The 17,259-nt window shown below is 40.2% G+C and overlaps 1 protein-coding gene and 1 long non-coding RNA gene across 2 annotated transcripts; one reads left to right on the top strand and one right to left on the bottom strand.

Moving 5' to 3' along the window:
- Positions 1 to 5,136: 5,136 nt before the first annotated feature.
- Positions 5,137 to 6,243, top strand: LOC113355670. Its single transcript, XM_026598588.1, has one exon. It carries the CDS (start codon positions 5,137 to 5,139, stop codon positions 6,241 to 6,243), a length of 1,107 nt encoding a protein of 368 aa, XP_026454373.1.
- A 7,563-nt stretch (positions 6,244 to 13,806) lies between these two features.
- LOC113309847 lies at positions 13,807 to 16,901 on the bottom strand. Its single transcript, XR_003340773.1, has 3 exons — positions 15,305 to 16,901; positions 14,548 to 14,630; positions 13,807 to 14,039 (listed from the first exon to the last, which is right to left on the bottom strand). It is a non-coding gene; the product is annotated as an uncharacterized LOC113309847 (long non-coding RNA).
- Between the last annotated feature and the right edge of the window lie 358 nt (positions 16,902 to 17,259).

The following is a 17,259-nucleotide window of genomic DNA, read 5'->3' on the forward strand; positions in this document are numbered from 1 at the left end:
GGACTGCAGTTACAACTTTATATCCATCTAAATTCATTAAGCAAAGCCAGCAAGTAAGACAATGAAAATATCAACCTGATGATCTTGTTTTGAGCTAAAAATCAAACTAAGAGGAGGATATCACATGAAAGACATCAACTGAAATCCAGAATAATAAAGTTATTTCAATTATATGATGAGACGGGATTCTGTAAGCTCCGAGACAGGGGTGCAAAAAAGTTTGTAAAGGAAAGCACCTAAAAGTTGTAACCACTTACTGGGGATTTGAAACCTAAATATTTCCTACCCCTTTCAAATTCTAAATTTTCCCCACTCCCTTTTAAATTCTCTTCTTCTTCTCTGTCAGCTCCTCACTTTGAAAATAATTTTTTTTTTTAACATTCGGAAGTGATGAAGACCATGCCGGTAATGATGAAGACCATGCCGGAAGTGATGAAGACCATGCCGGAAGTGATGAAGACCACGCCGGTAGTGATGAAGACCATGCCGGAAGTGATGATGTACCATGACGATAGTGATGAAGACCATGTCGGAAATATTTTTTTTACATCGCCGGAAGTGATGAAGACCATGCCGGAAATGATAAAGACCATGTCGGAAAACGGTGCTGGCATGCTTGGTAATTAACATTCAATGCCGTAACTAAATGCCGGCATGCTCGATAGAAATCTATCAATGCTGGTAGTCAAGTGAATTTTTTTTCTTCATTTTCTAGATACTTTACATCATGTGCCGGCAAATAAATTTAAGCAACATACTATGCCGGAAATTGGTGCCGGCATGCTCGAGAACAAATGTCGGCAGTACACTGATCAAAACCAGAAAATTTTCAAAAAGGAATAGGATTTGAATTTCGAACACAGCCGCGAGGAGCTACGCCCCCCAGACCCCCTGCATAGTTTTGTACCGGCGTAGTTTTTTGGTTGAATACCATGCCAGATATCGAGTGGCCGACATGGACGTCGTATGAATACCATGCCGGTATGGCTGCTTCCGGCAATATATTCACTTCTATGCCGGCACCGAGCTTTTTCAGCTACAAAAATGGTGGATTCAAACAAAAAAAAATCAAATTTTCAATCTCTTAGCAGCAATTCTCTCTTTACAATCATCTTCCATTTTCACCAAAAAAAGTTCTCTCTCAAATATTTTTTCCTCCTACTCTCACCTCACTCCCCCAAATACAAATAAAAATACACACTAATCTTTTAACAAATACTTAAGATTTTTCCTAATTATAATCGAACACTAATCCTGATTAGTGAGGGACAGATTAGGAATTCGGTAAAATACTTAGATAAGGGGTGATCCTGATTTGTTATGGGCTTTTTACAAAAATAGGCATGTTTTTTTGGTGCTTTTCAAATCTAGGCCACTTTTTTTATTTATTGCTAGACTAGGCAAGTTTTGACCAAAAGTGATGGATGGAAAGTTAGCACCGTTAGGTGTAACTAAAAAGACCTAAAAGTCCTTTGTATCACTGATTTAATGTTATATCATTGATTTAACTCAGTTAAATCAACATGAAAACTGTACACGTGGGCTCGGATATGCCATGTTTTTATTTTCAAACTTATCTAGCTCTTACTTCCTCCCATGTTTTTCACTTCCCTGAATCCACTTTCCTGACAGTCCCACGACGAACCAAACTACGGTTGAATTTACAGAACAACTACTATCTTTTGTAATGTAAGTATGTTTCTTCTTCTTTTTTCTTGATGATTAACGTTTCCTCGATCGTCTACCTTTTGCGCTTAGACTTTAACGATGTTATCGACTGAGAATTACTATGCCAGTTACGCTTTCTTTGGTTGATAAACCAATTGTTAATCTGCTTTAGCTGCAAACCTATTTCTTCCACTAGTTTTGCTTTATCATCTTCCTGAAAAAACCATATAAAGGGATACTACAAATTTAGAGACTCAAAAATCAAGAAAATGGTAATTCAGTGAAGTACAATAGTGAAAAAAAAATGGTAATTATTTTGGCACCAGAACCGAATCTTCTGCAAATCAGCAGTTGTTACAGCAACATGTGATTCGACAACTTGTGCAGAGAAATGCTAAGTAAGAAAGGTAAATGAAGGTAAAAATATATGAACTTACAGTAAGGTAAGGCCATTTTGCATGTTGCTTCCACCAGTTTTTCAACACTGAAGTAGTATCACCAGGTAACTTTCCAGCCCTTCTCTTTCTAAGAATTTCTTCCCTGACATCTTCGATTCTCGAACGGAATCCCTGGAAGGAACAATTTTTGGAGTCATTTTGAGTTCAATTTTTAATTCTTCTCTAACTCTTTCCATCAATGTTCTCTCAGATTCAATTTTTTAATTCTTCTCTAATTCTTCTCTAACTCTTCATCAACACCAGTTTCACCCTTTTCTGCCAAATACAAATCCCATAGTTCCACTGCAACCATCTTTTAAGCCTGCAATACAAATCCTTGAACCCATGAAGCAGTAACAGCACCACCTTACCGTACCTTTGAGAACCATCTCCACCAGTTATTACATCTCAACCAAATAACCAATATTCCATGTTCACACCAAATAGCATCAACAACCAGTTTCAAACACCATGAGACCCAAATATCGCATACACAGGAACCCCATGTCTCTTCTCACAGTTCAATCTGTAGACAATCCCTCCTCCAAACAGAACCAACATCTAAAGTAAATGTTTGCTTCCAAGTCATTCTCCATCTCAGCCACACATACATCACCACTACAATTCAATCAGTTACGGCAAGACCTGATTCTTCTCAACATCAACCAAGTACCTTCTCGCAACAAAATCAAACCATCCAACAGCAGGACCAACTTCACTTTCCATTTTGTCCATATATTTCCCAACAATACTTTCTGCTCGAGCCAACACCTGCAATTTCACTTCTTGACTACTAACAGTTAGGAGCAAAGGTTGCTTTCATCTCCATGCATTAACGACTAAGCTTCTGATGGCCACAACCGACACCAAACTGATAGTAGAGAGACCACTGTCATCGGCACTTCCTACCCACCGTCTATGTCTAGACCAACCAATTCTCGTCTTCGGTCACATCTATAGATTAGCCGTACGCCCACCATTTAATCAAATCCAAAATTGGGAAAGAGAAATGTGGTAGAATGACTATTATTTGATCAAAACTTACAAAAGAAAAGGCAGGGAGAAGTGACCAGACTATTTGAATTACTATAAATTCATAGCCATTGCGCTTGCATCTTTTATTGATCAAAACAATTGCGCTTGCATCTTCCCCATTTCTAGCAAATATCAATCACCAGTTCCTCCACTGCAATTCATATACCCCTACAAAAGCTTGCAGCAAGATCATTACATTACATCCACTTTTAATCCCTTATTCACAGTAATAACAACTTCAACTAGCACCCAGACATTTCCTCAACCATGTTGAGTGTACGACTTGACGTATGCAAAGATGAATTGAGTGTGTTCTTCTAACCCCTGTCTCATCTCCTTGTCTGTAATTACTCACGAATTCAAAACAAACCCATATTTCCTACACCTTTAAACACTCATACTCTGTACCATTTAGTCCCCATTATCAACCTCAGCAACAAATTGTTCTTGCCAACTTCTAATTCTTTCATTACCAACAACCACATTCCCATCCTAATTAATCTTCTTTTGAGAATTCACTTCACCCTTCTCCTCAAATCGCTCCACTGCAACCTCACTCCCATCCTTGATTGAATTAGTACGAATACCAAATGAAAATCTGATGGATTTCCTGCTGTGATTATCGATAGAAATGGAAACCCATATACACTAACTGGAATTTTTGCTCTCAAAGTGGATTTTGATAGTGAGGTTTTGGATTATTTTCAGTTTGGTTTTGTGGTTGGTTCAGAATTTGCTGATTTTGATCTTCTCGGAGTTTCAGTGATGCCTTTCAACTCTAACTCTCTTGATTTTTGTCTGGTGAGCTGCTTCAGTCGCGATTCGGAGAAGGTTAGATATCGGAAATCATAGTCGTTCGAAATCACCGAGATTTGTAGATTAGGCTCTCAGATAGCAACACGTGGACATCTTATCTAGTGTGACTGACACACACGTGTGAAGGACATTTCAGTAATCTTACCACATGTATGAGATCTCCCTATATGATATTTTGGCGAGATATTGACAAATCAACGCGATAAATTGACCGAGATGGTTAAAGTGGATGGAATCCGTTTAACTTGCCTAGTTTTGCAAGAAATAAAAAAAGTGGCCTAGAAATGAAAGTGAGGGTCCAGACCAGACCTACTTAGTTTTGATATCCCCAATCAGGCGCTCTTAAAAAGGTAAATTCATTGATCATAAAAAGAAAAAAGAATACAAGGATAGAGTGCCTGAGCAAGTGAAAAAAAAGAACAGAAGAAACATATTTTACCCAGGAAAAACAAATGCCCCAACCAGTAACAGGAATGAAAATTGGCGTGGGAGATCCACTCAACTTCTACATCTTGTCCATCAGAAGTCAACCATTGATCTTGACTATTACAACATTTATGGGATGAGTATTTCTAACCCCAAAAATGGCATTTCCCTATCAAACAATGTTTCTAGGTACAGTTGAAGATGCGTCCTATGTAGGGGATAGTAGTCATTTTCAAGCAGACTTTTAAATGTGCTTCAAAACGAAAGAAAGCTCGATAAATTACCAGGACCTCACACTTGGAGTCCAAGTGACCGCCTGCTATACTGCTTCCCGGATTCTGAACTGAGACCCTTGTCTGTTTGCACTATGATTATGACCCTTGTCTGTTTGCACTATGATTCTCAACAGCCTACACAGACCCAACAAATTAGCCAAAAGACATTTCATTATACCTGTCGAACGTAAACAAAAACAATGGTCAAAAGTAGGTATATAGTTACTTTTTATTAACTAACAATACCCCCTATACCTTCGGGTTATTAATAGCATCCCTCAAGAACCAACCTCCTCTTCTTCTTCTTCTTCTTCTTCTTCTTCTTCTTCTTCTTCTTCTTCTCTCCCTTCCATTTACCTGTATCTCTCCCTCCATGATAGACTAACCTATCTCGTCGTCCTACATTCTGTGGGCGACGGGTCAGGGAAACAATCAAGTTGCTTCATCCTGTCGTAAAACCCACCGCCCACCACCACCTCATGTCGACTTTATCTTTTCCTGCAGCATTTCCTGCTCCTACTAATGTTTTGCCTTTCCAACTCCTAGAGATCAATTTGATTTCTGCGCAAGATCTTGCTCGTATTGGTCGAGGAATGCGTACGTATGCTGTAGCTTGGGTCCACCCTGAACGCAAATTATCGACGCGTCTTGATGCTGATGGCCATACTGACCCAACATGGAATGATAAATTCGTCTTTCGTGTAGATGAGTCTTTCCTTCAATCTGATACATCAGCTGTAATGATTGAGATATACGCTGTTCGTTGCTTTCGTGATGTCTGCGTTGGTATTGTACGAGTTCTTGTGGGGAATCTTATCCCTCTATCTTCACGTAACCAACGAAACTCTGGAATGCGTTTCATTGCATTGCAAGTGCGTCGCCCATCAGGACGCCCTCAAGGTATTCTTAATATAGGAGTTGCTCTCTTAGATGGTTCAATGAGAAGTATGCCTCTGTATACCCAATTAAGCACTTCAGCTGTTGGATATCGAGATTTGATGGGCGAAGAATCTCACAGTCCAAACCATCATCATAAAGAACAGAAAAAAGGCATCTATATGCGTCGTAGCGTAAGTGAGCGAAAATCAGACGCAACTTTTAACGATTTTCCTCTAAAACCTGGATCCACCGCGCTTTCAGAAGTAGGAGAACCACCATTTGCCACAGTAACGACCACCGGTTCAGTTTGGTCATTATCGGATATAGGACCTGCACCTTCAGTGCTTGCTGCAACGATGGCCGAAGATCATTTATACCCGGTGGCTGAGGGGGGAAGTAACAGTAATCATAATAATGTTCTAGAAGAATGGGAAGCCGAAGCTAGCGTTGAAGGTCTAAGATCGAAACTAGAGAGATGGCGGACGGAATTACCACCTATATATGATCGTACTAAAGCACCCTACAACAGAAACACGGAACACAGACGGCGACATACTGATGGTGGTTCAGGATCAATGCTTTCTTGCATTATGTATGGATTCGAGTGCTCTATTTCTTGTGGGGTAAAACCTAGAGGTAAAGTTAAGGGTAAACGGGGTGCTCTTGAAAACTTCGATGATGACGCAACTCAATCTTACATGCCATGAAAAATGAAAAAAAATGAGATAAGAGTATTCAAAATAAGTCTCTCATCACGTAAGTCTTCTTCATGGCCATTAAGATGCACGAATATTGCATGGGTTCAATGAGAAAGGAGTACTTATTTTGGGGTCAGGCATGCTCAGCGTGGTTATTATACATAGACAAGGAATACCTACTAAACATTAATGATTTTGAGTCACCTCTACACATCGGTGGAATGCTCGTCGGCGCAGAACTAAGAGACATGCACAGCGATTGTGAAACATAGAGAGCTGATCATGTGAGTTAAGACCACAATCTCTTTTTATTTTTTCAGAATCCAAAAAAAAAAAAAAGGAAGAAAGAAAGAAAGAAAGAAAGAAAAAAGAATATATCATTTTTTATTTTTACTTCATTAGGAACTTAAATTAAAGTAAAAACAAAAAGAAAACAAATTGTTGAGGAAAAAAAAGAATGTTGCATGAGTATTTGTATTAGCTCTGTACTTTGGCATTGAGAATTATATGTTTGTTATTATGTTGTTCCACAGATTTAAGTTAGTATTATATTGTGTTAGTGAAAACCACATTGAGAATCTAAAGCTATAGAAAGGCGGTTAAACCTAGGACTAGGAATGAGATATTTTTTTTTCCTTTTTTTTTGTTTGGAAACAAATCAGTAATAAGGTTTATTTTTTTTTCGAAAAAAAAAAAGCAAATCTCGTATACATCGATAACAATGCTCCAATTCAAGATCGGGATTGATTACAAAGACTTACAAGGATTTTACGACAATCATAATAATTTTATAAGTTTCACAAAGACATCAACCACATTCAAAACACTTTATACATAGTTACATGACATATTTCGATGAAGAGTGCAAATCATTTTTGCAGATTTTAAGTAACAGAGCAAGTTTAGATAGCCATGATTCGGATTAAATTGACATATTCGAACCATATAACAAATCTCCATACAACAGAGTTGCCAGAATCCAAAAACCCAACAATTTCTCAAGGGTATTTTTCTAAAACAGTGTAAATATTATGACAAAGGTGTATAAGAATCCATAGATCAAACTATTTGTTAAGAATTATTTTAAAGTAACAATAACACGGATATCCTAAATCGGTCATCAAGGAGCGAAATCTGTCGGAATCGGTCTGGATCTTCATCGTAATCGATCTTCTGAAACTGGTTGTTGTTGGTGTCTTTGGTGTTGTAGTTGCTTCCAGTATCTTTTGAGAACTTGGAGAACTTGTTGCTGCTACTAGTGTTTTTCTTCCCTTGGTGTTGGTGTTATTCATGACGAACTTCAATAAAATTCCTAAAAATCAAAACAAATAAATCAAAATCAAAATCAAAACAAAATGAGAACAAATTTCCTAAAAAATCAAAACCCATTACCCAAACTATAAATAGAACCGAAACCTAAAACTATTGTCGAAATCAAAGATGAAAAATGAATCTAACTCTAACAAGAGAAATCGGTAAAGAGAAAAAACTAAAGTGGAAATCTAGATCTGAAATCAAATAAAAGCGAAAAAAACTAAATTAGTAAAGAGGCTCGACCTGCAGTAAACGGATAAGAGATTTTAAAATGCGATCGACTCATGTTTGCTCCCATGGAACAATCTGAGCCAGCGGAAACATGGGTTTAGGAGTCACTTTATCACATGAAAGAGAAAAACAACATCCCCTCCCCCACCCAAAAAAATAATAATGAGAAACCAGAAATAAGATTGAAGCTTTTTTTTTTTAACTTTAGTTCTTTTCTTCTTTATGATCTCAATTATTTTTCATAATTACATTTTAATTTCACTATGGTACAGTTTTGGGGTAAAAAATGTTTCTGCTGGTTTTGGTAAATTTGGGTGTGTTAATGAGAAACGAATTTAGACCTAAACAAATGCACTGCACGGGAGTACTTTAGATTCAAGAGATCAATATGTACAATCCTGGCCTAAACCAAGAAATGGTCGTTCCAGTCTTGCATCGGTCACAAAGTGAAGGAGAAGGATTGGTCTTAGGGAGGGAAGCGGAGAAGGTGTTGAGACCAGAATGGTTGATTTTGAAGGTGTGACTGTTTTATGACTTGTATCAGAATATGGAACTGGATTGCAGAATGTAAGCTATCAGTTCTTTGGTGTTTTTCTGGATACTTGTGTTTTTGTTAACCAAAACTCCGTTGTTTGGTCGAAATAGGTAGGAACCTATTTATACAAGTCATAATTGAACGCACCCTGATCTCGTAGGAAGTGGGAGTAGTTGAGTGATGGAGAAGTGGGGTAATGTGTAAGTGCTAGAAACCACGTCCCCACTATGGAGGAAACGGGTTAGTTTACACCCACTACTTCTTGCCGCCACTAACTTCCCGCTTTCCTGACACTTTCTTATAATGGGCGTATTGCACGCCGCACGCTGTAAACCACCAGACCAATACCCTGATGAGCATCCCCCGGTTTCTGACATGTTTGATGTCTCGAGTATTTTCGTGGAAAATGTGCAGCAGATTGCTGAGTGTGTCTTGTATGCAAGACTTTATTATTCTGATTAATTGTACGCCAGCTAGGTGCGGATAACAATGTGTGGCAAGTCAAGTCAGGAGACTTTCCGCAGGAGAATAGCGTGTGATGCTATTAGGTTAGTCTTGGTTGCTGACCTAAGCCTTACCATGGACCGGTCAATTCCGTGGAGGATTTGGACGGCCTAGATTTTTAATTCATGAGAGGAGGGGGTCGTTGATTATGGCCACATTCCGTTAGCACCTGGTTATGGCATAATGGCGCCAGTGGCATGGTGGCACATGCCAGTGGCGTAATGGCGTGATTGCTACATGCCAGTGGCATAGTGGCGCGAGTAGCACCTGGTGTAGTCGTGGTCGTTATACCTTGGCATATTGGTGTTGGATCCAAATATGGCTCATGTTGTCGTATCAAACCTAATGCCCTAAGTAGCATTATTTGGCGTGGTTGGCGTAGCGGCCTTACCTAAATTAGGGTTTGGCATGGCATAACCCTTATTAGCGCGTGTGGCATGTGGCCGCGACACGGTGACATTTTTTGTGCAGATGGTGTCATGGCCGCATCAAAGGAATTATGGCAGGGCCATAGTGTGGAAATGACCACAGGCGCAAGGATAGCCATGGGTGGCCACGGCATGGCGCCATTTCTAAGGTTTCCTGGGCCCGCATGACTCGTGGCATGTTGTGGGGCCAAAGTGGTGTAATTATGGGCCACAACTAGAAATTAGGGTTTCGACTAATGCCACTGAAGCAAAAGTCGTGTTTTGATCATAAAACCTTAATTGGTGCTTGCTATGGCTTTGGCCACGAACAAGAAGTGGGTTAGCATGTAGCCGCCCTTGTTGTGGCACGTTGGCATGCCAATTAGCACATTGGCGTGGCATAGCACGTTTGGCATGTCGATTAGGATGTTGGCGCGACATGGCGCGTTTGGCATGCCAATTAGCATGGTGCGGTGGCAGGGCGCGTTTGGCATGCCAATTAGCATGGTGGTGTGGCAGCGCGCGTTTGGCCTTTAATGCATGTGGCGGGTTTAAAGCGACCTGATTGGTCAAGAAAAGGGGTCGCCCAAATATAGGGCGCGGCCACACCTCTGATGCTCGTGGCGCATTTAAAGTGACCGTCGATGGGAAAGAGGAGGGCCGACAAGCAGCATGGGGGCGTGGCCATCTGCAGGTAGCGCCAGCTGGCCTATGGCATGGACACACCTCCCCTTGTTGAGGATCCTCTTTTATTCCTCGTTTTATGATTTCGGGTAGGACTTTGCACCTACTAATCCATGGCGGATTAATTGCCTAGTTTTCCTAGGTTTAGTTTCGACTAGCAGGGCCTGATATACCGCGCAGGGCGCAAAACCTAATTTTTTCAAATTAATTAGGTTTACATTCGAATGTTGTGACTCAAAAAATTAATTAAATTCTGTGAATTCTGTGTGTTGACACAAAGTTCTTTAAGTTTATTGTCAGAGAGCAGCACACTTTCTGATTGAGTACTTTTCTTTTAACCTTAACCTTGATACTTCGGGAAATTCATGTTACTCAGCTTGCGAGTGGACACTAATTGTCATGTCATATCAATATTAAGGGTTCATCCGGGGAACATAGCATAGGAAAATACTTAATAAACCATACACTAATGAGTAATGTAGGCAAGAGTTTACAAAGTGTTTGGGATTGTTCCTACATGCACCATTCTGAATAAATATACTGAATTTCTCAGTACATGTGTGAGTAGAGAGGCCCAAGAACTCATTACTTTAATATGGCTCAGTCCTTTTGCAGACGACGCATTAAATATAGGGTTTTACATTTTTAGACCTGAACTAAAAACCACCATCAACATTAAGTCCCCTTTTTAGTACGTAACAGTGACATTGTTGCGGGGTAAGCATTAGATGGTGACAGACAAAACTAAAAATCGAAAAGGCAAGACATGTAGAGGTTACCAGGAAAAGTTCAACCGACCTTTGGCAGCAAGTACGAGTGGCTGGTGATCCTTGTACTGGCTCCCTGCTAGCTTGGCCACGGAGCGTTGCAGGTTGAACGGCGGGTTTGGATACGGAGCGTTGCAGGTTGAGCGGCTGGTTAGGATACAGAGCGTTGCAGGTTGAGCGGCTGGTGTTCTTCGTGCTGGCGCGCTGATGGTTCGGTCATGGTGGTTGGTGCCATGGAGCGTTGGTGATGCGGGCCCATCTGCCTTCTTCCGTGCATGGTCCAAAAGGAGAAACCTCCTCTATTCGAATTTCAAAAGTGCTATGCATTTAAAAGGGCGTGCTAACTTCCTCTCCTTTTATTATTCGCTCGTCTGCTTCTCGTGTTTGTTTGCAGCAGCTCGATCATAGGCGTGCCAATCGTCGGCGGCAAGGTAAGTTCATCTCGTCTTCGTATTTTAGTTGTGAGTGTAATATCCATGAGTAGTTGATCAAACTTGGACATTTAGCTCGGTGTGAATGACTTTCTTTGTTAGCGTCGTCAACGACAACAAAGCAATCTCCAATAATTATAATCAGCAGCAAGGCGAGCGAAGAGAACTCAAGGTAGGTGCTCTTTTCTATTTTGCGCATGTAGCCACCCAACAGTACCATCGATCTTCTCCAGAATGTGTACTAAGGTTCTGCCTCCAGAAGAATGAGCATCTAACCTCTCCAGTGGATTTCAAAATTTACCAAACTCCATTGCACTCCTGGGATGGATGGATGAAAAATATGCTCGGCAGTGATCACGTCAGGGATAATCTTGGAGAGTGTAGCTGCATTGTTGATCCGACCTTGACTTTAAGTTATTTGGTGTCTGGACTGCTGAGCCGTGTCTAGAAGGCTTATTCTTGCCTTTCAGATTGCGATGATAATATGTCGTGGATGCTTGTATGGTCGAAATCTTCCGGAGCCATTGGGTGAAGTAGATGAGCTGAGAGGCATTCCGTTGTCGGCGTGCTGCTATCAAGTCTTCAAGAACTTCATTCCAAGCGACATCCTTTGAACCACCTTCTGAATCTTGGACTATTGTATCGAATGAGATGCGATGAGCAGTCCCCAGTTACACTTCTGTCTGGTCATGGATCCGATGGCGTGGCCGGATATGTGAATATCTCTGCGGCGTGCTTATGGAGTCTTTGATGCACGTGTATGGCTTCATGTTGAGAAATTCATGTGGCTCGTAAATCTTCGACAGTGACGATGTTAACATCAGAAATAACTTGGTTGAGGGAAGTGAAGGCATCCCACGCTCCCCATGTGTAATTATCCTGATCCTATTTTCTCGTGGAAGATGTGCTTCTACTGCATTCGCTGGTAAGGTGGTGACTGCGTTTAAACTTCTAAACCTGAAGGAGGCTTCAGTCCCCAAGTGTAGCCTACTTTGATTGTATCACCTAGAATCCACGCATCTGGGATTTGATACAAGCTTATTGTACTCCCTGGATGCGATGCTGGGATGCTTGGAACATCACATGGACGAAATATTCTGGATAACGAAGAGGTAGAAGTGAGAGAGTTATATTGTTAATCGTTGCTCCCCCTGTTTCTTCAAGTAAAACGTTTCAGCCGTGTCTATGGAGTTATCTCATGAATCGTTGATTGTTGTCAGGGATGGACTGGGATGAGAAGCCCCCAGTCGCACTTCTCTTTAGTTACTAAAGTTGTTTTCTCTGAGTAGGCTTGGGATCCATCGCGGCCTCGTAAAGTGTTTCAAGCGCCTTCCAGACAGAGAGGTGATGATATCCTTACGCTACACCTTTGAAGAGTAGATGACCTTGTCGTGGCTATGACTTTTGGTTTACCGTGTCTTCTGAGCTTTGACAGTGAAGGGATTCCGTGTAGAGCCTCAATTCCCAAGTGTGGTTTACATGTTTCTATCTTGTATGGTCGGTGAGTTGACCATGATAAAGATATCACCATCTTGCATCAGTACTGGTGACTCTATTACTTCTTCCATGTGAAACTAAAATAGGGAGAAATACGGATTACCTTTGTAGTGGTTTTCGTTGTGGTGAAGCTCTGGTTGGTATCAACAAACGAGCAACAAAGGTTCTTGGCAGCAGCTGTGATCAGAAGAGGCTACATTGTCGTGGGAACAAAATAGGTTGGATGGAATTGCATGGGCATCCATGGAAGCAAGGGGATTGGTGCTCATAGTAATAATTGTTCTCAACAAAGGCTTGATAATTTTTAAAGGAACAGAGGAGTTTAGGAAAAACCAGGAAGCAAACCAGATTTGATGCTGCTTCTAAGCTCTCTGGAAACTTTCCTCGAATAGGTCGCAGACGCCTTCTCTGGTGATCAAAAGGTAGCTCTCTTGTGTTTTCTGCGCCTCCCTTATATGTCTTCTCTTCCCTGTAAACTCGTAACATAAGCAACCTCCAATAATCCCGGTCATTCACAGATAATATCGCTTCTAAATCTCAGCCATTCAACATTCTAAGCCAATGGCCACAACACCCTGGCTTAACTGTTTTCACGGTCCCAACCTTCCCTGTCTCTGTAAGCTTCTATATCACGTCCAAGCCAATGCCAGCCACACCTCAAACACAGCCCACTGAGCCATCACAGATTTAACCATCAACTTGAACTACCTGTAGCCTTGTTCTTCCCAGCTAACTACAGAATTCAGTGGTAGCACATGCGTTTATCTTCCTTGTTCCCTGATCACAATAAAATCCAGATGCCCACAGATTCCATCAGCAACAACTTAAGTTCAGCCCCTTCGCAGCTGCCATTACAACTTCAATTCTATCAAGCACGACCACAAGAACCCTTGATAACAATGAAAACAGATCCCCTGTGTTGGCTGCACCAAACAAACCCAAATTCATACAGAATCGCAGCTTCAGCTTCCTCCATTCTCTAGCCAATCTCTGCCATGAACCACGGCTAACTAGCAACAACAACTCAGTTTGTAGATTGCTCTTCTTAACCTTCTTGTAAACAACCACCAATCTCAGGCTACAGTTCAACTACAGTAACAACAGTGTCTCATTCCTTTCGACAACACCCACCAGTATTGTAGCGCCCCCTAAACTAAGCAGCTGACTAATCCAAGAGATTAACTAAACAAAGAGGCACTAAGAATCTAAATCAATTACATATACACTCAATTAAGAAATCTGGTACAATAATTAATCCAAACTTAACCCCACTCAGATATATATATATACAAGAACTCCTTTCAAATGATACATATACAAGAGTCATTTAGTTTTCAAATATAATATGCAACATAATAAACCTATCCGAAGTAATCTACCAAACGGACTCAACTCCTCGAAACTTTTGCTGCACAACTCTGATCTGCCTCTGAAACTGAAAGTGGGAATGGGTGAGCACATCATCCCTAAAAGGGGTGCCCGTGGGAATAACATTTAACTTTTAAGTAATCAAGGCAAGATTTGGAAAACAATAATGTTTTCCGCGAACCTTAAAAAAAAGTGATCGAGTCACTGAAGTAAACAAACAGGTATATGGAAAAACTCCTTCTTCAAACAATGTATAATATTGATGCCCGCTTCCACACCGATTAGTAATATTGATGCCAATTCCACACCGATTAAACATATAATAGGTATAAATGCGAAGGAGCTAATCCTATATGCCACAAGTGGAAATTCTTATTTCCCATAACAATTCGTATTGACAACAAAACAATACAAGTCCTTTCCGAAATCATGGAAAGTTTCAAAGAATCAACAGAACAATCATAATGCAAACTAAACAATGTATGTAATATACAAATGGGCAATGCATGAGTTTGTAAACAAAAACTTTTGTAAAACAAACAATAATGGTTACAAAAGAGTTAAAGTATTCCCACCTCTTTTGATGACAAGCCACGCCTACCTCGAGATCCATGATCCACTGGTTCATCCTTTGAATCGATCGTTGTTAATAGACTAACTGTTAATCATACAAGAACTCCAAGAGTTTAGCCAAAAGGCTTATACAAGGCTCATAACATAATCTCATACAATCTCTAGTTATAGGCTAAGTGAACTACTGGTTCTAAGCCCGATTATGGTTCTACACAACTTCACTATCCATCTCTTGAATATCCAAAGGTTTACTGATTCAATTAGATTGATTCTACAATCCATTAGCTAAGTCTTACAAACAACTACAACTTTGTAGAAGAAACTAAATGCTAATTCGGGCCATAAGAGGTCCAATTCATCAAACTAATAAAACTAATCCTAAGCCCAAATCTACTCAACAAGCCCAAAACCCAAAGCCTGGGCCAACTGGGTCAGTTAACGGTCACTGTCGGTCAAAGGGTTCAACTAACGGTAAACCTCTAGTCAACGTCAAGTCCTGTTCAATGGTCAAAATCTGTCAACTGGTCAAGGTCCACTGAGTTAAAGTCTGGTCAATTGAGCTAACTCAGTCAGATACACTAAGGCTGACTGGGATGACTAGCAGGCCATTGCATAGGCCAAAAACTCAAATACAGCTTCATAATCTTAACCAACCTGAATCTATTCATTCTAACAGGATTCTAAAGTTCAATTCAACATTAACACATAAAAATTTAAGTTAAACTTCATAATTTAATTACAATTGTAAGCTTAGCCTACCTGCAAATGCAGTAGCTGCTCCACATTCTTTCTACATCCAGCTAATACTAATTCACTTAGGCACAACGACACCAGGTCTATAACCACCAACTCCACTGAATTGCAACTGAGACTCTAGAACTTCTCAATTACAACCTCAACAACAAAACCCATTCTTTCTGAGTTCACACAACTCATCCTCTGTAACATCAACACCATCACCTAATCTGCAACTTCCATTTTTAATCACAAACTGCAACCTCCTTCTGCACTAACAGCTTACCAGCAACATAAGCTACCCATAACATACTCTTATCTTCATCCCATGTTATCAACAACCTCTCACCACCACTGTTAACTCAGTTCAACCACACATCTATCTCTAACACATATCAACTTCTTACAACAACTCAGTTTCACCATTGCACATTCATTCATACGCAACTCTAACATATCTTCACTATACCAATCCCCTCAACTGATTAACAATCTCACCATGTTTGCGGTCCAACCTCTGTTAAGACCCAAACCACCATTATTTGATTCACCTTCCACATCTGAGATTTAACATCTCATCTTGAACAACACACAACCACCTTGAACACACAATACTACCAACATCCCTTGAACTGTAACCCCATACCAGTTCTGCAATAATCAGCACAACTACACTCTTAACATCTGCACCTCAATACAGCATCACCAAATACTCGATTCCACTTCCACCAAATCTCAGACGCAAATAACCACCACTCTCAGTTTATCTCAATCAACTTCAATACCAACAGTTCACAATACCCATTCATAAGACTAGGATCAACTTTAACACTAGCTCCATCTTGATCTTTTTGCACTTGTAACATAATAACTCCACCACTTCTATTTCAGTTCATAACAAAACCATTTACTTCATCTTTCAATCACACAACACCAACTTCTACATCTCAAGCATATACTCCTCAACTGTACTTCTATTCCATAATTATCATACCATTTCAATTCCATTCACAGTTATATAAACTCAATCTAAGAAATTGAGTAACAACAATTACCTCTAAATTGATTCATCTATTTCAAGAACACCAGCAACCCCTTCAGTTCGTCTCAGCTAATATCCATTAGAACTTGAAACCCATCTCGTTCAGCTTCAATCGATCAACAAACCCTAATTCTTAATTTGGGGAAGAACAAACACAAACCCTAAATCTCTGATTTATCAATTCATCACCTCAATTGTTAAATTAACACAATACCCATCTTCAACCATCCCTCTTGAACATCAATTCCATCTTCTCTGAGGTTAATCTCATGAAACCTTAAATTGAATTTCAATTCAATTTGCAGAAACACTACCCTTTGATTCTCCAGTAAAACATCTCAAAATAAAAAACCCTCTTCTTATTCATCTATCATCAACTCGATATCATCATCATTTCTTCATGAATCCTAACTTCAGAAACCCTATCTTTACTTCTCCCTTTGTGAATCGGAATCCTAGTAACCCTTAATTCTTATCCACCATAATTAACAGCAACACCATCCCCTTCGTCTTCTAAACAACTTCCTTAGTACTCTCAGAAGAAAAAATAGAAGAGCAGAAGAATAAAGAACGAGAATAAAGAAGAAGAAGCGAAAGATAATGAGTCGAGTTCTTCTCGACACGTTTCTGATGATAAGGCCAACGACCCATGATACATGCACCCACCCAGACGTTAAGGGTAGCCCAGGTCGGTCTTACTTCAAAAGACTATTTTGCCCTTCAAACTCAAATGATGATACCTTCTTCGTCCAATGTTCGATTGACACGTCCGAGTAGTCCATTCTGCATAAATTTTCGATATATATTCAACGGTACTAGTTTCGTATCTAGATCGTTGTTAGAATAATTCCTATTAATTAACGTTCGTGTTAAACTAATCGAGTTATTATCGGCTAATTCGTCACCTGACCAGTCTAATAGCATTGACGGGCTTGAG

The sequence above is a fragment of the Papaver somniferum genome, chromosome 1 (genome assembly GCF_003573695.1).
Source record: "Papaver somniferum cultivar HN1 chromosome 1, ASM357369v1, whole genome shotgun sequence".
Lineage (NCBI taxonomy): Eukaryota > Viridiplantae > Streptophyta > Magnoliopsida > Ranunculales > Papaveraceae > Papaver > Papaver somniferum.

Bases quoted from the DNA above. Each gene is read 5' to 3' on its own strand.
- LOC113355670 (XM_026598588.1), top strand. From the start codon at position 5,137: ATGTCGACTTTATCTTTTCCTGCAGCATTTCCTGCTCCTACTAATGTT.